This window comes from Chelonoidis abingdonii, chromosome 2, assembly GCF_003597395.2.
Source record: "Chelonoidis abingdonii isolate Lonesome George chromosome 2, CheloAbing_2.0, whole genome shotgun sequence".
NCBI lineage: Eukaryota > Metazoa > Chordata > Testudines > Testudinidae > Chelonoidis > Chelonoidis abingdonii.
Window position 1 is genome coordinate 200,811,405 of NC_133770.1, and position 23,197 is coordinate 200,834,601.

The 23,197-nt window shown below is 39.6% G+C and overlaps 1 protein-coding gene across 2 annotated transcripts in view; it reads left to right on the forward strand.

The window, feature by feature from the left end:
- Window positions 1–478: 478 nt before the first annotated feature.
- Window positions 479–23,197, forward strand: part of CD226 (CD226 molecule) — a 39,369-nt gene continuing 16,650 nt past the window's right edge. For both annotated transcript variants that reach the window (XM_032803417.2, XM_075062923.1), the window contains exons 1-3: window positions 479–615; window positions 901–1,230; window positions 22,339–22,671. In XM_032803417.2, coding sequence (XP_032659308.1) covers window positions 570–615; window positions 901–1,230; window positions 22,339–22,671 — 709 coding nt within the window. In that variant the 5' untranslated portion in view covers window positions 479–569. The remainder of the gene's footprint in view (window positions 616–900; window positions 1,231–22,338; window positions 22,672–23,197) is intronic.

Consider the following 23,197-nt stretch of genomic DNA (forward strand, 5'->3'; position numbering starts at 1 on the left):
TTGCCAAGGTCTCCCCGTATGCTGCCTGGAACCGGCCCTGAATGTAAGTACAATATTTGTATTCTAGTTGATTTATTGTATAATATGGTAAAAATGAGAAAGTAAGCAATATTTCAGTAATAGTGTGTTGTGGAACTTTTATATTTTTATGTCTGGTTTTGTAAGCAAGTAATTTTTAAGAGAGGTGAGACTTGGGGTTATGCAAAAAAATCAGACTCCTGGGGGTACAGTAGTCTGGAAAGGCTGGGAGCCAGTGCCCTAGATCACCTCATCATCATCATGATCATCATCATCCATATTTCTCAAGTTCTCATGGAGTTGGGAAGTTTCTGTTTCAGTGAATTTTGATAGACATTTAGTCTGATGTGAATAGCTGAACTATACTGTGAACCTGATTGCCTATAGATGGGGCTATTGTTTATGTGAAAGTAAAAGCACATTGTTTCTTTCAGGTATCTCATTTCAAAAGTAAAGACTTCAGTGATAACAGTTGATTAGGAAATAGCATATTGTGAAGGAAGTCTGAATAAAGCTGTATCACATAGTAGTCTGCCCCAGCGCTCTCAGGGATGGACTATCTTGCCTGCCTTATTGTTGTTCTCCAGTTATCTGAAAGTAAGATTGCTTTCTTTTTCTTTAGCAATACATGTTCTTTTTTTCTTGCATGACAGATATAATCAGAATTCATCAGTATTTATGTGTGGCTTAAATAATTTTGAAGGCATTCAGAAAAACTAACTGTTATAAGTAATAACACCCATAAGGATTTTGCTGGGCTTGTTCTTGTGCTGCCAGGCTTTTCAATCTCTAAACTATTTTGCTTAATCTTAGAATGTTAGCTAGCTAGTTGTGTTAAACTTTGAAGCTACAATTAGTGCTAATGCTGGGTATGTGTTTCAGCCACAGGGGAAGGAAGATTTGTGGATGCAACTGTAAAACTCACCAATAATATGACTCTGGAATGCGTCTATCCAAAGACAGATGGCATAACCCAGATGTCCTGGGTTAAGAGTATTGTAGCTGGCAAAGAAGTCATTGCTGTCTCCCACCCATTGTACGGTGTGCATATTGAAGACAAATATAAGGATAGAATTCGCTTTATAAATGCTTCCTCAAGAGACAAGTCCCTAAACTTCATGAAGACCACTGAAGCAGACACAGGCTTGTATTTATGCTCCATAACATTCCCAAAAGGAGTCTGGGAAAAGGTTGTACAGGTTATCCAATTAGGTAAGTGAAACCTTTGCTATTTTATAAATTGGTGGTAAATGCAAATATATACAAAGTTAAGAAAGATCTGGGCTCTCATTTTGGTAACAGAATTTGATGGATGATTCAGTTGCTCTGCTAATGGAGTCATTTGGAGATTGCTTGCTACCATTTCAGGAAATAATTACATTGCCAGGGATCCAAGGTAGGAGTGATCAACATATATCACAAAGGAGAAGAGCTGAATTTTTGAGAGAAGACATCACAGCAGTGATACAAATGTATTTAATTGCCATGACAAGGGTTTGGCAATGACAGAGTTTTAGAGAATATTGCACATTGCAACATCAGTGAGCCATTTCCATTGGGAAATAATATCTCATGACCTTGCAACCTCACTACCTGTATGAAATTAGCCCTTGTCACCACTGTAGATTGTACTGTTTTGGGGTACATGCTTTTGGGTCCACACTACCTGGTCATCAGTCCTTCTGGCCCAGAAGTTCTTCAGAAACAGAATGACAGAGTAATTAGCCATTTAGGAATGAAGAGACTACAAAAGGGAGACAGTTAGGATAGGATGAAAAACAAACAAAAAACCCTTTCCCAAATGGGCACTGTTTAAAGCTGGGGAGAGGAGGAAGGCATGGCCACATTAATAAAGTCTGTATGCGATAGGCCCGTGTGGCTTCACCTATCTCTGTAGTTGCTGACTATTCTTGCTGTTTGCTTTCTCTTTTGTCCCTGTGGAAGAGGAAAGCTGGAGGATCCTTTCTTTCTTGCTATCTCCTGGAGGTGGGAGCAGCAAGGTAGTTATTTGTTTGGCTCTTCTGTCAAGACTGTCAGCAGTAAGGCCAATTAGTGCCAATTATGATGTGAACCATCTATCTACTAGGAGCTGGATTATAAACATAAATTCGTTTTGTGCAGGCTGTTGAACAGCTTTCAGAAGATAATACATTTTGGTTATTCCTCAGCCTCGGCTACGTTTAAACAGCCAACCATTGAAAGACTGTATCCTATTCCAGGCTACTAGAGCTACCGTGGTAAAATGTCACTTTTCATATCTTCATTTTATTTATTTATTGGTATTTCCCTTTCAAGCAATGATGAGCTAAAGGAGAATTTAGCCTCTAACTGTTGAAGTCCAGTAGCTGCTAATGGGACACTTCCTTTTTAAATGCCATCTTCCTTTCCGGCACTCTGTCCTCTACCCTTCATTTATTTCAGTATCATTATAAGTTAGTTGCAGTTGTAGTCAGTTGGCTGTTTAAAATGATATTTTGGGGATCTATTTTGGGGATCTATATTCTCCCCAGATAATATTCTTTCACATTAATTACAGGTCAAATATGAGAGAAGACTTTTCTGACTGCCAGGCTCAGCCTGGGATCTAAAATCCAACCTGTGTTCCCTCTACCTCTCAGCTTTCCTCCAAAAATGAAGATTTTGCCCTTAGGTTTAATATGACACTTTTACTGAGATGGAACCTAGGTCATTCTTCCCTACCTATCTTAGCTTTGTCAACAGTAAAAAACTTCTCTTTGTCAGCATAGTGACCAGATGTGGGGAATGAGAAGATACTGTTGTTACATAGTCACTTTCCTGACTAAACAACACTTTTAAAACTTGCTAATTCTGTTTCTTTTCCCTCTGCCCCAAAAGCTGTTTTATAAGAAATTCTGGGATGGAAATGACTATACCTGTTATGTAGCCATCAGTCATTCTACCAGTTGAGGGGATCATTTTTTTTCCTGAAACAAGCATGGGATTGTGTTAGCAGTCTCCCTATAGCAGGGAAGGCTTGATTAGCTGCACCTTCCACCTGTAACAGTCAGTCATGATAAATCCAGAGTGGAGCTCCATACTCACCCTCACCAATGGTTTCCTTCAGTGGCATCCCTGAGTAGCTGCTTTCTTGTTCTATATCTCTGGTTATATTTAGGGTCTTTACTGATCTTCTAAAGAGACCAAAATGCAAACTTAAAAGGTTCTGGAAGGAAAGAAAACTCTTCTTTGCTTGAAGGTAAGAGAGAAGATTTCCAAAGGGCCTAAGGACAGTAGGGACCAAACACTAATTTGAGCCTTTGAAGATCTTCCCCTAAAATTTTCCATAGAAATTTTAATATCACTCAGCCCAGAGATCATTTCTAAAGGCTAAGCCAAGTTATTAGGTCCCATAAAAACAGTACATTTTTCAGTTTTAAAAGTTATTTTAAATAATGTCTGACTGGTACATTTGACTTTCCAAATCCTATTTTTTAATTAATTGAAACACAGGAGGTTTAAAGAGAATTGTAATGGAAACCCAAGAGCAGTGGAAGGAAAGTTTGTGGTCTTCACTCTTCCCTTTGGTGAAATGTCAATACGAAAATATCAGTGATGACACCAGCAAACACTTTAACAGTTTTTTTAATTAACTTTCTGTGATACTATTTGCAGAGTATAGGAAGTGGTTTTTACATCCCATCTATTCTAGAATTTAATTTAGCAAGTTGTGAGGCACAGCTGTGTAACCCTGACTCCAGCACATTAGCTAACAGTGCCATTTACAGACAGACCAATGGGCCAGTGGGCTATATCTGTATTCAATTCTTGTATCCCACACACACTGACGAGCCATCTCTAACAAATTAAAAACCTAAACCAAACAGAAGTCTAGTTAAGACTTGTTGGACTTCAAAACATGATCACAGGTACCTTGGCTTGGCTCCCTTTCAGTGGTATTGAAATACACCCCTAGATACTGCCAGATTGAATCATAGGCAAAAATCTTGGTGTGCCTCAGAGACTGGCCCCACAAGCCTTGTGATGATGTCAAAATCTAAGTTTTCACTTGGGAGAAAAAAAATGGTTTCTAGGCCTTAGGTTGTAAAGAGAAGTTTGAAAACTTTAAAAGATACAGTGATGTTTGCCTGAGTCTGCAGAAAGGGTTCAGCAGAGGGAGGAGCAGCAGTTGTTAGAGTCAGAGAGAAAGCCACCTGGCCTCAGGCTCATACTCCTGACCAGGTTAGGCCCTCACTGTCCCGGAAAAGGGAAAGGGTGCGTGAATAGGGTTGTCCTGCTGGGCTATGTGGGATCATCCCTTGGTTGGGCTCAGATGTCCCACTAGCTTCCAGTTCATAGCCATGAGAGTTCAAAGCTTACTTTAAAACAAAAAAGTAAAGAACAACATGGCTCTCTCAAGAAAAAAGGGACAAGGTTGGTGACCCTTTGTGACCCATCCCAATTTGAGCTCTGAGGAAGTCTACCCTTTCTTGACCGGAATTTCCCATAAAATCTAAAAAGTTAGACGTGAAAGAGACCTATGGGTCCTTCGCTCCATCACTCTGCCATTTCAGGATTGTGCCCAGATCTGTATTTTTTGAGTGCTTTGGCCAGTCTACCTTAAAATTCCTCAAGAAACAAGGCTTCCACCTCATTCCAATTTCCTTTGGGAAATTAGTCCACAATGTAATATCTGCAAATGGCATCCCCTTCACATATATCAGCAAACCATAAATCCCAGTTAAAATTGCTGCTGTTGTCAGAGGTAACTATCTAAAAATGATATCATGAGGTTCTGTATGCTCAGTTAGAGATCCCCCACCTCCATTTTAGTGCTTTACAAAAAATTCTTCAGATGTTCTCTTTAATCTGCCAAGAGAGAGAATAAATGTCGAATAGAAATAACATTTTTTTCATTTAGAAAAATTAATCCTGGGAACAAGAACAATTTGTGAGAAATATTTGCTTCCCTAAAGGTGTATGTAAACATTGGTCTAAATGGAATGAACTGCCTTACCAGATGATGCCTTATAACTTTATTCTACCACATGCATTAAACACTTAATTAAAAATAGGGCATGGAAAGATATCTATCACGGCAAGATCATAGCAGAACATTTTGTCAGTTTATATCTAATTTTACTGAGCCATTAATCAGTACAGTATTGTACATTCTATAAGTGAACTTCTGCTTCTTTGAAGTCAGTGGCAAAGCTCTTATTGATTTCCATGGAGCCAGGTTTTCACCATATGTATATACAGTCCTAGAGCCAATGAAAGCAGGATGATCTAGCAAATAGAGCACTGAACTCTTAATTCAGGAGACCTGAGTTTTATTCCCAGCTCTGCCACTGACCAACTGTATATGATCTTGAATGAGTCACTTCCCTGCTCGCTTTTTGTTTCACAACATTGTGTTACAGTTTTTCTACCTTTAACATGGAGATAGTCAAATCTGACGTCTTTTCTAAAATGCTTTGAGATCTATGGATGAAAAGTGCTATATGCGAGCTAAATATTATAATTCCCTCTGTTTTGCTTCATGTCCTGCAGGGTAAATTCCATTATCAAGTAACATTGAGTACCTGTAAAAAGATAGCTGTTATTGAGGCAATATTCTTTGTATACACAAATCTGGTCTATATATCAGAGAAGGGTCATTTTAGCAGACATTTGAGACTGTTTTTGAGCAACAATGATTTCATGAGTTGAGATTTTTTGTTAAAATTTGTACTTTACTGACTTTTAATGGACTTTTCCAAAAGGACTGGTTTCTTTGTTTAATTGGGTATTTTGAAGTTATTTTATACATTGTCTGCACACATTACGAACCTCATTTCTTCTATTTTTTGAAAATGGCTTATCTGGGATTTTTCAATAAGCTCCATTTTTATGAAATACAGTGAACTGAATGAGATCTAAAGTTTTACTCCAAAATATTTGAAATTCTTGTTTTTCTTGCAAAGTAGTTAGTTGTATTTTCTATCGTTTTGTTAGGCGTGCTCTACATGCAAAGTAGCATCAGTTAAACTAAAGGTGTGATTTTTATACTAATTTGATTTAAACCACTATAACTTTTTCTGTATAGGAGCTCTTAGATCAGTGTAAGCTTGGCTTATATCAGTTCAGCTTGTGGTGGTAAATTTACAGGCACAAGCTAAACTCTATATAGCCAGTTTTAAACCAACATAAGGGTGTTCATGGAGTTTTGTATTTTAACTAATTTATCTAAATCAGATTTTGAGCTTAAATTAAACTTGCACAACTTCTGTGCACAGATAAGCCCTAAGTGTCTTGGATCATTCTTTATTATAAAAAAATATCAACAGTACTCCATTCAGACAATTCTCAGGCACTGTAGTGCATCACTTAATTTCCAGATTAGTTAGAGTGGAAGAGAAGTGTTCTACAGAAGCTGTAGACATAATTAGAATCACACATAGTCTAGACTATATTTGAAGATTGTGAAAAACTGTTGGGCTACTATTGAGCCAACATTACACTAACAGTATTGGATATGGATTCCTTTCTTTGCTGTTATCTCTGCCATTGTTGGTGGAGCTGGTTGGGAATTTTTTGGTAAAATATGTTTCTGTTGGGAAATGCCAATTAATTGAAACAGAAACTTTTCATGGAGACTTATCATTACTGCCCAAAATTTTAAAAAAATCATCAGGAAGGTTGTTCAGATTCAGGAATGGGAGATATGGGATGGGGAGGCAGGGAGAAAGAGAGATCCACCCTAGAATAGCCAGTAGCTAGTTAGCATTAGGACACTCACCTGGAATGTGATGGCAATACTGTTTCAGACTTGGTTTTGGTAAGTAATGAGGCCATTAAGGAAGAGCAAGTTGTAGAAAATAACCTTGAATCACTAATTGATGTAGCTGTGAAAAAGGCAAGTGTGAGGTGAAGTACTTGCAGCAGAGAGAGAGAGGAAAGTAGTAATATCTTTGTACAAGGCACTGGTAATACTGTGTATGGTTCTGGTCACTCATGTTCAAGAAAGAGGAATTCAAATGGGAACAGGTACAGAAAAAGGCTGTACCAGGATGATCAGGAGAATGGGGAGTCTGTCTTACAAGACAAGTCTAAAAGAGCTTGGCTTGTTTATTTTAGCAAAACTAAGGCTGAGACAGGGATATTATTGCTCTCTATAAATATATTGGGGAGGGAGGTAAAGGACAATCTAAAGAACAATGTTTGCACAATAACAAATTCATATAAATTTGCCATGAGTACCTTTTAGGTTGGAAAATAGAAGAAGGTTTCTAACCATGAAAGGAGTGAGGTTCTAGACTACCTCCCAATAGAGTTAGTGGGGGGCAAACAACCTAGCTAGTTTTAAGATGGAGCTTGATAAATTTTATGACTGGGATGACATGATGAGGTAGCTTATGATAGCTGGGGATCTGGAATCGATCAGGAAGTCCCATCCACATCTGTGTACCTATGGATGTGGGAGACTCTGGTTCAAGTCCTTAGTCTGCCAGATCTGGAATGAAAAAGCAAATATCAAAGCCTTATTTTTTGTGTGTGATATAGAATCCTTGTTTTACCAGTCAGTCCTATTTTATACTCCATAGAGGCCTTGAGGTGGGTTATCCTCTACTTTGCACCTTGGATAGTACTTTAACACCCAAGCAAAGTGATTACAAAGAGTGGATTGCTACCATTCTGATTTGGTAGCATTTTACATCCATTTTGCACTGGTATAAATTATTATGCAAGGTTCATGGCAGACCCTTGAAGTTTGTCACTAGGTAAATATGGCAACAAGTGGCTAATTTGTTGATTGTCCACATTGACTTTAGTTGTATTTGCTGAAATACTTAAGCACCAAATAAAACTACAGGTATTTTTAGTGTAAACACCAAGTATGTTGTTTAGATATATGAGTGCAGCATCTGTAAGTGGATGAAATAATGAACATCTAGAATATTGCTGTAGAGACCCTGATGGTACATTCTGTCTTTATTTGATTTGATTAAACAGGGCATTTGAAAACTCTAGTGTCCACCAGGGAAATGTTTGCCAGCTGTGTCATTTTTATGATAGTGTGTCTTGCTGTGGTCTGCGAGTACACAAAGCTGTTTAGAGTTCTTTCAGGGCCTTCTTAGTAGTATTCCTATCTTGTGTGAACCGCAACCACTTCCTATTACCCAAAAAACCCACAGAGAAAGCTCCATTAAGATGCCACAAATTGAGCTGAATGTAGGGAGTTTGCCCATCGCATATAGCTATGTTTCAGGGTTTCTTCCTGCAGCACACTCAGCACTGTACATGTTTGCACTCTGTTCATGTTTGGGAGATTTTCTTTAGGACCATAAAGGCTAGAAGCTGCTCTAACCATCCTAAAATGAAGCTTAAATTCCACAGATGCTGCTGAATTTCATTGGGAGAATGCACTTTGACCCCAGGTCTATGACCAATTGCTGGACTTTCTGAAGTCAGTAGTTGAGCTGATTAGGGATATGAAGTTTGGTATAGCTACACTTGTAAAATGTAACTCAAGAGGTCAGAGACTAATTTTTGCAAAACACAGGTTTTTTTTTTAAATTATTATTTATTTACCGAACAAAATCCTCATCCAAAAGAATTAATTAAGTTGAAGTTTAGATTGTAAACACCTAGGAGTTCTAGAAGGAAATAAAAATGTAGACCATTTGAATAAAAAACAAAAACAAAATAAAGACAGGAAATTCTAAGACAATGATAAACTGAAAAGAATCAACAAAATCAAGCATCTGAAAGTATGGAAAGTAGACAGTTAAGATACCACAAACAACCATTTATGTGTCACTATACTATTGCCCACCCACCACTCAAAATGATGAGATAATCATGCCTACACTCTGCATCTTCCACATGAAAGTGTGAGGCACCTACTCCCATTCTCTCACCTGGAACGTACCATACTCGTGTTCACACCACAAAACTCCTACATTTGCATCGCCTACACAACTGCAGACTATCCTCTTATTCACCCCTTCTTGAGAAACGGCAACACCAACATCTTGCTTTTTGTGCTACGTGTACATACACAGACCTGTCCGATGTTAAACTGCTTTTCTCATACAGTTGTCATCCTGGAAATGTTACAGAGGCTGAATCCTCTAGATCTAATTTACCCATCTACATCTACCTAACGTTTTTATATTGTACTTATCAGTAGGTATCTAAAATAGCACAAGAGCCCCCCTCTCCCCTCAAAAAAAAATTCCCTTCAGGCAAAAGGGCATGGATACTTGATTATTTATTTTAAGGGCATTTATTTTTGTGGGCAGAAGTTACTGAACAATAGATTCTACCATCTGATCTGAATGACAGCTGGCTTGGACTCAGCCTGATCATTTCTGATCGCCTAGCACCAAGAACGTTCTGTTCCCAGTGTTGTGTTATCCCTGTGGAGAGCAAGGCATTCACTGAGGTACTGCTTAAATAGGTTCCAGTGCAACAAGTCTTTTGTAGATTAGGACCAAGCCTTTCAAAATCCTTTTTGGAAGAGTCCTGGGAGCCTGTGGCATTTAGAAAGAACAGGTGCTCGATGCCTATGTCAGCCTTTGTCGCCAATGACATGAGCTGCTGTGAGGCGTACCCACTTCAGTTTTTTTGTGGTGATTGACTCTAAACTCAGGTAAGAGTGAGTTGACTGTGCCGACATTAGGAATGACTGTGGCAACATTAGGAATGACTGTGTCACAGCCTCCTGGCCAAGAGAAGATGAAAAAAGACTAGCTGTTCATTGGCAACTGGAGTTTCCTCAGTGTTCGGGCTCACCACAGGTTCAGATACCTTGCTTGTCTTTCGTTATGTGGTTTGCTTTTTACACAACAAATCTGATAAGACAGAACTATATGGGGATAGTGGAGTTCAAGTAATCATATTTACTGAATATAAGCAGTACGTGGGGCCTTGCTACCTGTAGACGCTGCCGCTATAGTTCTGTGTTTGGGTTCTTGGGGCTTCTAAAACATAGAAAACATGGTTAGCATGACTGGCGTACTCAAGCTATTTGAAGGGATAGTAGTCTATTCCTATACACTACGCCTTTGTTGTTAATCTGTGTGTATCCTATTACTTAAACAAAGTGGGCGCCTTAAAATCTGCAGTCAAGGGAAGAGTTTTATAACTAAACGGTCAAGGCATATGAGGTTTAAAATGGAAACTAGTGGTAAAGCCAGAGACATCCTTTTATGGTTTGTGATGTGAATTCTGCATATCACCTGTTACATCTTGGAAAAGTTTATTTGAGTTCTTTCTCTGGTTTCAGAGCTCTCTCTGAAAGATAGTAATGCAAAGAGAAATAGTTTAATTTTTCACAAAATTTGTGCTTCAATCAATCAATGATAATGGCCCATTTGCCCCAGGGGGATGCATTTCCTGAGCAATACTAAATATGAGAGGTAGTTTATTAATAGTGTTTCAATGCCAGATGTACCTATTAAGTACTATCACATTTTAAATAAAGTGATCTGCTCTGTTCTGTGATAGCAGAGAGAGAGCACAATTGTTCTTAACTAATGCAATTATATACTGACACTGAGCGCTACCTTCTAGATTGCAGTTCTTCTGTTTGCTTAAAGCAGTACATTACATATATTTTTCCCATGTCCTTATTCACCTTAAATAACATTTTTTCAGCTTATCTGTGTCTAAGTATGGAATGAGGTTCATAGATTTATAGTGAAAAATTATCAGCCACTTACTGTAGCTGGAAAGAAGACATGATTCTGATGGGCCTTTGCTCGTTATCTCTCTCTTAGTGTGAGCTCCCAAGGGCAAGGACAGTCTTTGTGTCTTCTACAGTGGCAAGCACATTGTTAACAATTAATAGAAAAGGAAGTGGCTCAAACCAAGTGAGACTGCCCTTCCTAGATACCTGCCACGGAGATGTGATTGTTAAAAGCTTCTTTTTTGCTGCTTGTTTTCTGTTTGGGGGAAAGGGGTACAGACTGAAGTTCACCATTTCCCTTCAGTAGAGAAGGTAGAGAGAAAAGAAACAGGTGGAAGGAACCCATTTTTCTTCTTAAGAAGAGGCTCAGATTGTGAAGAACACCTTTTTCTTCGTCTTTTTGCAGGCACGGGAAGTCTAGGTCTAAAATAAGCTGTGTGGTCCCTCACTCTTCTATTCTGATACTTCGTCTACATACAGACTTGCACTGATTTAATTAAACAAATTTCAGGTTAAACTAATACAAAAGGCTATGTGGAGGGATTTAGTTCTCTCCTGGCATGTTCGGGTAAAAGGATTGACTGAAGGGGGAACGGAATGGAATGTATATAGGATGCAAAAAGCGACAGAGTCCTGTGGCACCCTATAGATAAACAGATGTATTGGAGCATAAGGTTTCGTGGGTGAATACCCACTTTGTCAGATGCATGTAGTGGAAATTTCCAGAGGCAGTTATCCTACAGTGAGAAAAGTGTGCAAGATAAGTAATTTGGATGAGTCTTTCCAATGATGGAAAATATTTTGTAATGGCAACTGAAATAAAGATCAAGAGTACTTGTTGCACCTTAGAGACTAACAAATTTATTTGAGCATTAGCTTTTGTGGGCTACAGCCCACTTCTTCAGATGCATGTAGTGGAAAATACAGTAGGAAGATATATACATACAGAGAACATGAAACAATAGGTGTTAGCATACGCACTGTAGGGAGAGTGATCAGTTAAGGTGAGCTATTAATAATAATAATAGATAAGAGCTCACCTTAACTGATCATTCTTATAATGTGTATGGTAACACCCATTGTTTCATGTTCTGTGTGGGTGTGTGTATATGTGTGTGTGTGTGTGTGTGTGTGTGTATGTATATATATATATATAAAAAATATCTTCCTACTGTATTTTCCACTACATGCATCCAATGAAGTGGGCTGTAACCCACGAAAGCTTATGCTCAAATAAATTTGTTAGTCTCTAAGGTGCTCCTGTTCTTTTCGCAGATACAGACTAACGTGGCTGCTACTTTGAAACCTGAAATAAAGATGTCTGCATTTATTCCTCTTGAATACTGTAGTTTGCACAATTCTTTATTGCGCAGTGAGGGAGAGTCCCTTCATCTCCAGGCTTTTTGTTTTCACATTCAGTTCAGAAATCACTGTGCTGGAGTCTTTACAGAAAATCTCTGTGGCACCCAGAGTGGGACATCTTTTTCTAATTATGATAACATTGCCAACTCTGATCCTTCTCCTAAAGAGAAGGATCAATGTCCCAAATACTTGTGCCTGGCTGGAGACAAAAAGTCCTGTTATAAATGATGAAAATAGGCAATCATTGGAAAATATATGGAAATGCAATGTAACTAGATACCTTGCAAATGTGACAGTATCTTGGTAGATTCCTTAATTAGATCATTTCTTAACTCTAGCTATAATATTAGTGGTATATCTACACAGGAACATGGTAGAAATTATTTTCACATTTTTAAATGAAAATGTAAAGTGTAGTACAAGAGAACTTTACATGATCATATACACAGTGTAGGGAAAATGCCATTAGGAAACTTGAAGGTTTTCAGCCCTGAAGTTCTCTCAATCTCTAGGTAGACAGGAAATGACAACTGGAACTGGAGAAAGGAGTGGCAAGATTGCTTAGATGATAAAAGGTCATATAGTTTCTTTATGTATTAATTCCACTTCTTAAAACTGATTTTATTAAAAAAAAAAAACAACCACCACCCCTCAGTATTTATTTATTAGGAGGAATAGCATATGGAAGATTGGTTGAAAGAAGGGATATTTGGAGGAAGAAAATGGGATGTTATTGTTACAGGTATTAGCATATAAGATATCAGATTAGCTGATTGAGCCTGTTATTTAGCAAAATATTAGACAGAACAAAACAGAAAAGTTAATGTTACTAATTTGAAGAGCAGCCTTGCGGCAATCATGTGGATTTTTTTGTTCTAAAGTGATTACAAAGCTACTTATTTTTAAACCATACTTGTTTATACTATGTCTGCCGCCTTCTTCCCTTTTTTTAGCTTCAATGCAATTTATAACCAGTCACTCAAGTAACAGAACCAAACCTATTTGTGTCTAATAAGCACATTTATTTTTAGTCATATGTGGCATAATATGTGTCAACATATACACTAGTCTTGCACCACTGCCAAGCACAGAATTAATGTCCCCTGCAGATTTACACGCCCTGCCACCCCAAATAATTGATTCTGACGGGGAGGCAAAGGGAAACTGCAATTACACCTTTTGCTGACCAGGGGCTAATGTGGCACCAGAAAAGAGGGCAGCTGGCTCACGGGCTGGAGCAGCTAGCTTCAGAGAGGGAGAGGGAGAGGCTGCCTTCTTCATAGTGCCACACCCGCAGGCTCAGGTGAGGAACCACTGGGTGTGGGGGAGGGACACAGAGTGGGGCACATGGGGCTGCTGTGGGGATGGTATCACACAGACTGGTCTAGTTGAGGGCATGGACTTGGGTGAGGGCACAGGAGCTAGTAGGGTGACAACACTTAGCCAAGGGCTGAATGGGAGTGTGGGTGCAGGGCCATATGGGAGTGGGTAGCAGGGCTGCCCAGAGGATTCAAGGGGCCTGGGGCAAAGCAATTTTGGGGGCCCCTTCCATAAAAAAAATTGCGATACTATATTCTTGTGGGGGCCCCTATGGGGCCTGGCACAAATTGCCCCACTTGCTCCCCCCCCAAAAAAAAATGGCCCTGGGAAAAATAAACCTTCTGCATCTCGGCACAAACCAGTTTTGAGAAAACTTCTTTACAAGGTATCACTGGTTCTCAGCACCAGCTAGTGCTAAAAGGCACTAAAGCTCATTAAAAGGGTTGGACAAATATTTTCCGTCAAAACTTTTTCTGGATCGAAAACTAGGGGGGTTTAAAAAGCAGAAAAATATCAGGGACAATGTCTGCTTTGCTTCAAAATTTGTTGTGTGTTTTTTAATTGAAAATCTGAAATTAGTCTGCCAAAACCTGAATATGGTTTGGGGTTTCAGAAGTGTGTGGCCAAATATTTGCTGCTTGTTGTGTTGATTGTTTAAAGAAACAATAAAAAATTCTGCTTAAAAAAAATCCAAAACTTTTGAACACCTCAGCTTGTGACCAAACGCCTGACCCATCCAGTCAGAATTTTTCCAGGTTTCTGATACTCTGCTGGCTTCCCTTGACTCATATCTGCTCCATAACTTTGGGTTCATTTAGGTTAGAACATAAGAACAGCCATACTGGGTCAAACCAAAGGTCCATCCAGCCAGTATCTGGTCTACCGACAGTGGCAATGCCAGTGACCTAACGGTAATGATCAAGTGATCTCTCTCCTGCCATCCATCTCCACCTCTGACAACAGAGGCTAGGGACACCCATTCTTACCCATCCTGGCTAATAGCCATTAATGGACTTAACCACTATGCATTTATCTGTTTCTGAGGACTGGCTCCATGGGGTCCCTCACAAACTGAGAAGGTTACTGTGGGTTTGTCTTAGTAATAGCTTTGTTACATACTCCACAAACTGAGCATTGAGCTTGTTCTAGAATCTGGGATGAGCCTATGTTGTGAAACGAATACTCAAAACAGCACATGCATGTGAATGGACAGAAGTGCTCAAATAAATAACCTAGGGGTTCTCAATGGGAGGTCGGACCCTCGGGTCACAAGGTTATTACTGGGGTCGCAAAGCTGTCGCCTCCACTCAACCCCGCTTTACCTCAGCGTTTATAATAGTGTTAAATAGATTAAAAAGTGTTTTTAATTTATAGGAGGGGATTACACTCACAGGTTTGCTATGTGAAAGGGTCACCAGCACAAAAAGTTTGAGAACCACTGACTAACCCTCTGAAGCCTCAGGGAATGCAGGGAGGAGGTCTCCCTTGTAGGTTGGGAAGGAAATTGCTTTCTCATGTGATCCTCCCCAGTGGCAAATTTTAAATGAAGCTACTTCCCCTGACATGATCTCCCTATGGCACTGAAATTAAATATAGACTATAATTTGGCACTGAGAAGTGAAAAGGGATGGTAGCCCTAATGGAAAAGCTAACAGCTTGCTTTCTGCAAACCTCAAACTGCTGAATGAGCTTTAGGTAGGGAAGGCTGTGCCTCCAAAAGCCTGGCCGTGCCTCCAGACAGCTGCCTGCCCCATCCGAGCCCTCCACTCTGCCCCCCAGCTGTCCGCCCTCAGATCCCCTACCCATCTGATCCATGGTCCCCTCACCTCCTTAGAAGGACCCTCCCCAACACCCCCTGGACCCCCCCCTGTCCATGTCCCTGACTGCCCCGACCTTAATCACCGCCCTGCCCCGCAAGTCCTGACAGCCCTGGACACCAATCCAAACCCCCCATTTGAACCGCCCCCCCACCTCTGGCCCCCTCCCTGTGCCCTGACTGTCCCTGGGACTCCCTGCCCCTTATCCAACCCCTGGGGCCCTGGCTCCTTACTCCCAGTTCCCCCCTCACCCGGAGCCTCAGCGTATCCAGAACTGTCACTGAACAGCTGCAGTGTGGCTCCAGCGGGGCCCCTGAGCTCTGCCCTGCTCAGAGCCACGTGGTCAGGGGATGGGACTGCGAGCTCAAGGTCAAGTGGAGGAGCTCAGACCCCGCTGGAGCTCGCAGCCCTGCCCCCTCAGCATGCAGCTCTGAGCAGGACAGGGCTCAGGGGCCCCGCCGGAGCCACGCTGCAGCTGTTCAGCGATGGTCTTGGTTTCGCTGAGGCTCTGGAAGAGGGGCAGGGTCAACTCGGGCTAGGGCCGGGGAGGGAGCCTCAGCCATTCTCGTGGGGGCCCCTGCAGAGCCTGGGGCTTGGGACAAGTTGCCCCACTTGCCCCTACCTCTAGGCAGCCCTGTTGGGTGGGGGGGGTGCAGGGCCACTTGGGGGGGGTGGCTGAATGGGGACAGGACAGCTATGCCTGGCTGAATGGGGAGTCGGGTGCAGGGACACATGGAGGTGGGAAGATGTGCCTGACAATGGTAGAATCTAGGGGTCAGTCAGGGTCATGGGCAAGGTTCCCTAACTCTCTAACAATCCTACCCTACAAGAAACCTGTTCCATACTTCTCCCATCCACACCCAACAACCTTTCAGGTTCACTTCTAGGCTCCTCAGCAATTACTTCCCTCTCCCTCAGCTCCTCCATTACCTGTGATTCCCCCAAGCCTTTGCACTATTTCTGAAGAGTATAGGAAGTAGGTTCCTGTATTATAGTTTCAATGAATTATTACTCAAAATTCTGCATTATTATGCTGAGTAAGGAATCTATTTGTCAAAAAATATTTCCTGAATCTTTTTTATTGTCTGTGTTGTTACAGGCATACTTGCTGACAGGTATTTGCAATACATTACTAAAAAATAATTGAAACTGGCATGATTCTCTTTTGTTATTTTGAGAAATAAAATATGCAGAATTTTATAACGTGTGCAGAATTTTTAATTTTTTGGTTGAGAATTTCTCCTAGGAGTAATAGAGCACACTGGAAATTTTCCTTGCTTAGCATAACCGCAAAACTTCATGGGAATCTGGTTCATAGGCTAACAGTATGAAATGTGAAGGTTGTTCTAGACATAGCGCATTCTTAATTTTAAGGCTGCTGTCAAATTATATCTTTTTGAATATATCTGTGTATATGACAAAAATTATTTAGTTTGCCAACTATTATTCCACAGCATTATACTGCTGCAACTACGATTGAATTCACCTTGACTTAAGCACATAATATCTGCACTGTCCACCATTACCCCTCTGAAACCCAGTAGCTTAAATCTGGAGCTGTTTTTTCCCTTTCCCTAAAGAAAAAATTTGATTTTATTAAATTTTGTGTTAATGGAATATGCATATTATCACATAATGCAATGGTGGAGGGAAGTGGAAAGTGTACAGTGGTAACTTAAAATATTTAAAATGATGGAGCTGGGTAATAGGCTCCATAGAACAGACCAACAAACATGTTGTGCTGGGAAAATATACCGCATTTTATGACTAATCTGCAGAATGAGCCCAGATAGGAGATGAGAAAAGTGTGAGGGGAACTATAAATTGGGATGGTTAGACTTCCAGTACTTCAGTGGAGTCCATTGAAAGGAGCTTACTTGTTAATATTCTTAAAGTATCCCAGATCCTCTTTCCACTGCTGCCTCTAAAGATAAGCCTTTCTTTTGGCTCATTTGTCAACTAAACAGTATAGTTGGGAATTTAATAAGGAAAGAAGGAAATGGAGATGAAACGTGCAGTAGATGGGTTTCTCTTACGTGATGTATGGGTTTCTCTTATTTATCTATTTGGTACTAGAGTTATCTGGTACTAAGAAGCTTAGTATGAAACAACCTGCCTCATTTTTAATAAGGAAGAAACCTGTAATACCTGGATGGAATCAAAATAAATGAAGGATTGTACAGTGCAGATTCAAAATTGAAATCTTTTGTTCGTAGTTCTGGATTAGATTACAGTAAAACAAGAATCCATAAAAAAGTATCCTCCTTATTCTGGGCAGAGAAGGGAGAACATGTTTGTAGTGAAGGCTGTGTACTGGTTTATGCTAATCAAGTGGAACCTTGGAACCTGCTGAGGTTCCCCCATATCTATTTGTCTTTGAAAAAGTAAGTAGGAGCAAAAATAGCTGCAAAATTGTTACCACCTGCAGGGATATGAAAAATATGCAAAAGTAATTTGTTGAGGTGCCCCTGCTCCCTACCCATAGGCTGCTCCCTACCCATATCGTTGAACTAGATGCACTCTGATGTTGACTGTAAGTGATGAGCTCAGGTGGAGTGCTTCCCACGGCAACCACGTGTACTCATGCCTTGACTTAGATTGTTGCTAGGCAGCAAGTGTACCTGCCTATCATCAGCTTGCATCACCCTGCATGAGTGTATATGTATGAACATAGCAAGAGTAATAATTAACTTTTCATCACAGGATCTCAAAACTCTTTGCAAAGGTGAGTATCATTATCCTCATTCTGCAGAGAATTAAAATTAGACCAATCTGGGAACAGATTTTCAGGGTACTAGAAGAGAATCAAGAGAGCTATCTATTAGATCTCATTGTGTGTCTAATCAGATGTGAAATTTTCCAGCATTATGCAAAACAAAATCTAAATATATCCAAAAATAAACTGTTCAAAATAGACAAAACAACATGCAAAGCCACAAGAATGCATAGGATATCATTAGCCATTTTCTTTCTTTTCACTGAGCTACGCCTTGCTCACATTGGCAGGATCAATGTTTAAGGTTACCGTAATTGTCTTTCTATATCAAAAATTTAACAAGACAGTAATGTGTGACGTTTATAAAGTAAAGTTAAACTCAAGAACGAATATTAGGTTTACAAGACTGTAAATCTGGAAATAATGCAACTTGTGATAAGCAGTAATAGTCATATATACCGACCTGAAAAATGAATGAAAAACTAGCTGGAAGGAGGAGAGCCTGGTGTCTGAATGATTTGCCAGTGAAGAAACAAAAACTAAGTAAGGTTGACCGAAGAGTGAGAAAAGTATTAGAACTGGGTAGGAAACAGTTCTCTTGTCCTGCAAGAATTTTCAAAATTTTTTTAAAAAAACTTTCCCATGTCCAATCAGAACAAAAAGTAGGAATATTGAAAATTTTCAGAAGCTGAAAATCTGTTTTTTTTTAGATCAGATCAAAAAAAATTGTTTAGATAATTTAGAACCATTTCATTTTGATTTTTAAAACTTTTTAAAACTATAAATTAACTTTTTTAATTCAAAACAAAAAGTTCTTTCAACCCTAAATCTGGAACTTTTTGTTACAGGATATTGAGAATAGATATTGGAATCCTTAGCTCCAGCCAACTTCCTGTTGCAGAATTTGAGCTTAACTGCTCGTACTCTTAAACCCTAGCAATTAATTTACATTGGTTGATATCCATTTACATTTTCAAGGCTATGATAGCAAGAAATATGGATAGAGACTCATAGTTTGAAGAGACAAAAGTAGAGATTTTCTTTCACATTTCTAGTGGCGTCAAACCATGGGGAGGGGCCCATGGCTGCAAGATATGAGTAGACCAGAAGATAGCTCTGACTGTGACTGAATTAGTTCCAGCATTAGCAGGGAAAAATGTTATTCAGAGAGTCTAGCACACTCATCCCACACCAAGCAAGAAGTAAATATATAGTGAGATGTGCTAAAAAAAGAAAGTTGTTACATGGAGGAGGGGGCGGAAAGTACTGCGCTAACACCTGTGTCAAGATAAAGAGAGCTAATTAAAGAAAACAAAAGCTGCAAATGTGCAGTATTTTTGATCCATGTATTGGGAGCATTTAATTAGAAATGTGTAGACCTGATTCTTCACTACCATGCACCTTCTGGGATCACCTATACACAGTATGTGTAAAATACTATTGTGTCAGAATGGCAGCGTTTTACACCCACTTTCACAGGTTTAAATGACGGATGATGCTCAAACTGCTACATATTGGCAAGGAATTTCAGTGCTATCCTTATTTGTTTTATTTTTTTAAAATATGTCTGGCTATTATTTTCATTTTCTTCCTATCCTAATATTTATTATATCAAAAATAACCAGGTTAATGCAATATCATGACTGAAGTGCACAATATCAAGTATTTAAGGTCATACAAGTCTGAAAATGATAGGTTTAAGGTCCACAGCCACCTTTACTCTATTCTTCCTGTGTGTATATTACAATAGGATCTCTTACTGCAAGATGCTATTCTGCTGGTAACTGTTGCATATTATTGGGTCACTAATATAATATGAAGAAATAGCACTTTTCATAAAGTCATGGATGTAAAGACCAGAAAGGATCGTCTAGTCTGACTAAGCATAGTGCAAGTCAGAAAGATTTCTCTGAATTAATTTGAACCATATTATATCTCTTAGAAAAACATCCACTCTTGATAATCTTGGCAAGTAGTTCCAAAGGTTAATTACCCTTGTTAAAATTTTGCACCGTACAGTATGAATTTGTCTAGCTTCAACTTCCAGCCATTAGATTTAGTTATACCCTTGCCCGTTAGAGTTCTATTCATCAAATTTCTATTCCCCGGGAAGGTACTTATATAAACTCTGAACAAGTCACCCCCTTAATTTTCTTTTTGATGAGCTACATAAATTGAGCTTCTTGAGGTTTTTGACTATCTGGCATATTTTCCAGTTCTTCAATCATTCTTGTGGCTTTTCTCTGAACCATCTCCAGTTGTTCGACATCCTTCTTGAAGTGTGGAAACCAGAACTGGAGATGATAATTCCAGTAGTGGTTGCAACAGTGTCAAATATATAGGCAATATAACTGCTCTACTCCTGCTTGATATTCTTAAATTTGTACATCCAAGGATCACATTAATCCTTTGGCCGTATAGTTGAACTAGATGCTCCTGCTGAGCTGATTATGGACCATGATCACCCCCTTTTCAGAATCAATGCTTCCCACGGTTGAGTCTCTCAGCCTGCAAGTTGGGCCTCCATTCTTTGTTCCTAGATATATGTCTTTGCATTAGGCCGTATTAAAACACATATTGTTTGCTTGTGCTCAGTGTACCAAGCAATTCAGATGGCTCTGTATCAGTGACCTGTTTTCTTCATTATTTATCATGTATGTGGCATATTTTGTATGAAATATCACAACCGTATATGAATGTGAATCTGGTGGTTAGAGGGTGCTACTTTGTGGTACAGTGTAAATTTCTCATTTACAATTACATTTTGAGAGCTATCAGCCAGTTTTCAATTTACGTAATGTGACTTCGTATTATTTTGTTTTACTTCAGTCTCCCCCATACGTATGTTAATGATACCAAGCACATGTGGAAGCTTGAGAAATGCATCTTGGGACAAGCTTCTGAAGTGAACAAAGGCAATATGGGATCCAACCCTTCAGTCCTTACCACCAGTGGGAATTGAGTACATTGACCACCCTGGACTGTTCCTTTTACACTAACTTGATCTCCAACCTCTTTCAGCACCAAATGTCTCCAAACAAGACACAAATACCTATTGCCATTTAGGACTTACATATATCCAAAAACTAATGTTAGAAACCAAGCTGTTCTTTAGTCCTTTGAATGCCAAGAACATTTACAGTTGTCCTAAAGAAGATAATTTTTTTTTCTTGCTTTGTTTATTTATAAGCAACTAACTATTTCACTCCAAAATTACTTCTGGGCTAAGAAACTTCAACAAGAAAGATTTTTAAAAAGAATTACTTTTAAGAAATTTGTATAACTGAGAAGGCAGTTTCTTGAGCTGATAGTAACTGATTTAGTTCATTTGGGGAGTTACTGATCTATTATAGGACAGTCAAATGTTTAGCTATCATGCAAGTTTTTCCTCAGTGGCAGGTCTGGGATTTTTCGAGGTGCACTGGGGTTGTGGTTGGGAGAACTTCAGTTCATTAACTGGTACCTTCTGTAATCTAGCTGATGAATGTAGATTTGGAACGATATAGGGAGTTGAGGTGTGGTTTTGTTTTAAGTATAGTGATAAGAGATCACAGCAGGCAAGTTTTTATTAATCTGGAAAAGAAAAATTAATGTGACTGAAAAACAGACTTTTAGAAGGAAAGTGCCATCTCAATCTTAACTTGATTGTTACTATAATTTTCTTATGGGTGGGGATTTATTCAACACTGTGGGTAAATGGGTAATGCATTAAAAATAAACTTGAAAATGTCTTCACATTCTGCATTATGGAGGTGTTATAATATAGTGTGTGCATATGTGCACATATGTAATGTAAAAACAATGAGGAGTACTTGTGGTACCTCAGAGACTAGCACATTTATTTGGCATAAGCTTTCGTGGGCTAAAACTCACTTCATCAGATGCATAGAGTGGAGAATATAGTAGAAAGGTATATATACACCAGGGTCAGCAACCTTTCAGAAGTGGTGTGCAGAGTCTTCATTTATTCACTTTAATTTAAGGTTTTGCATGCCAGTAATACATTTTTAGAATGTCTCTTGTCTATAGTATATAACTAAACTATTGTTGCATGTAAAGTAAATAAGGTTGTTAAAATGTTTAAGAAGCTTCATTTAAAATTCAGTTTAAATGCAGAGCTCCCCGGGTCGGTGGCCAGGACCCAGGCAGTGTGAATGCTAATGAAAATCAGCTCGCGTGCTGCTTTGGCACACGTGCCATAGGTTGCCTACCCCTACATACACAGTACATGAAAAGATGGAAGTTGCCTTAAAAAGTCGGGAGTCAGGGGTTAATGTGGGTATGTAATGTGTTCCCTTTCAGTATTTTAAAATTACCAGATGACTTCAAACATCCTTTCAGTCTAAGCCAATTTAATTCATATTAACTCGTAATATTAGCATATACTCAACGGTACTTCCTGGAATAGATTGTTGCTCTTAAATGTAACCGGTATCCATTATAAACAGTCTTTTTTGCTTTCCTTTTAATAGATTCTTTTGAGGTCCCCGTGCCACCAACCAACCACATGATTATTGAACCAGGGGGAAATGTGACACTTAGATGTTCTTACAGTGTTGGAGATTTGGTGCGGCAAGTGATGTGGGAAAGGATTAAAGCGGATCAGATGGATACCATAGTCCTGTGTAACTTGTCAGAAGGGAAAACCTATGGTTCAGATTATCAGGAGCGTGCAATGATAGACTGTGCTACTCAGGAGAGCGACATTCTTGTCATTCAAAATGTTACATCTTCTGACTCTGGAATTTACCGCTGTCGTCATGGTGGAAACAAAACCCATGTGATGCGCTTGACTGTCACTAGCGGTAAGTGAAGGGGCAGATAGTTTCATAGATGGGAACTCTTTGAACTGCTAATGTTTTCCGCCCACACACACATACTTGTGACTGCTAAGTGGACTTCTATGATGTCACATTCAAACTAGCAGTATGTCATGAATAGCGGAATGGGGTGGTTACTGTGGCTTCCACAAGGCTGGGCTGACTTTGAGCCTGGCTGGTCTCTCAGTTTTACTTTTACAGCTGTCTCAGGGGAACCAGTGATTGTGTGGGAGTGAGAAAGAAGGTGAGAGGGGTGGTTTGGAACAGGGGAGAGTAGTGAGAGAGAGCTACTTAAGGTTGGGAAGGGGAATCTCCAGCTCCATTCAAGCTGCACCCTGGGAATTTCCCAGTGTTTATGTCCTGGAGCAGGGGTGCTGGAACAGTTTTTATAGTGGGGGTGCTGAGAGCCATTCAACCAAACTGTCAACCCTATATATGATGGAAACCACTTCAAGCCAAGGGGTGCAGCACCTAGTTCCAGCACCTCTGCCCTGGAGTGCACTACACTGGG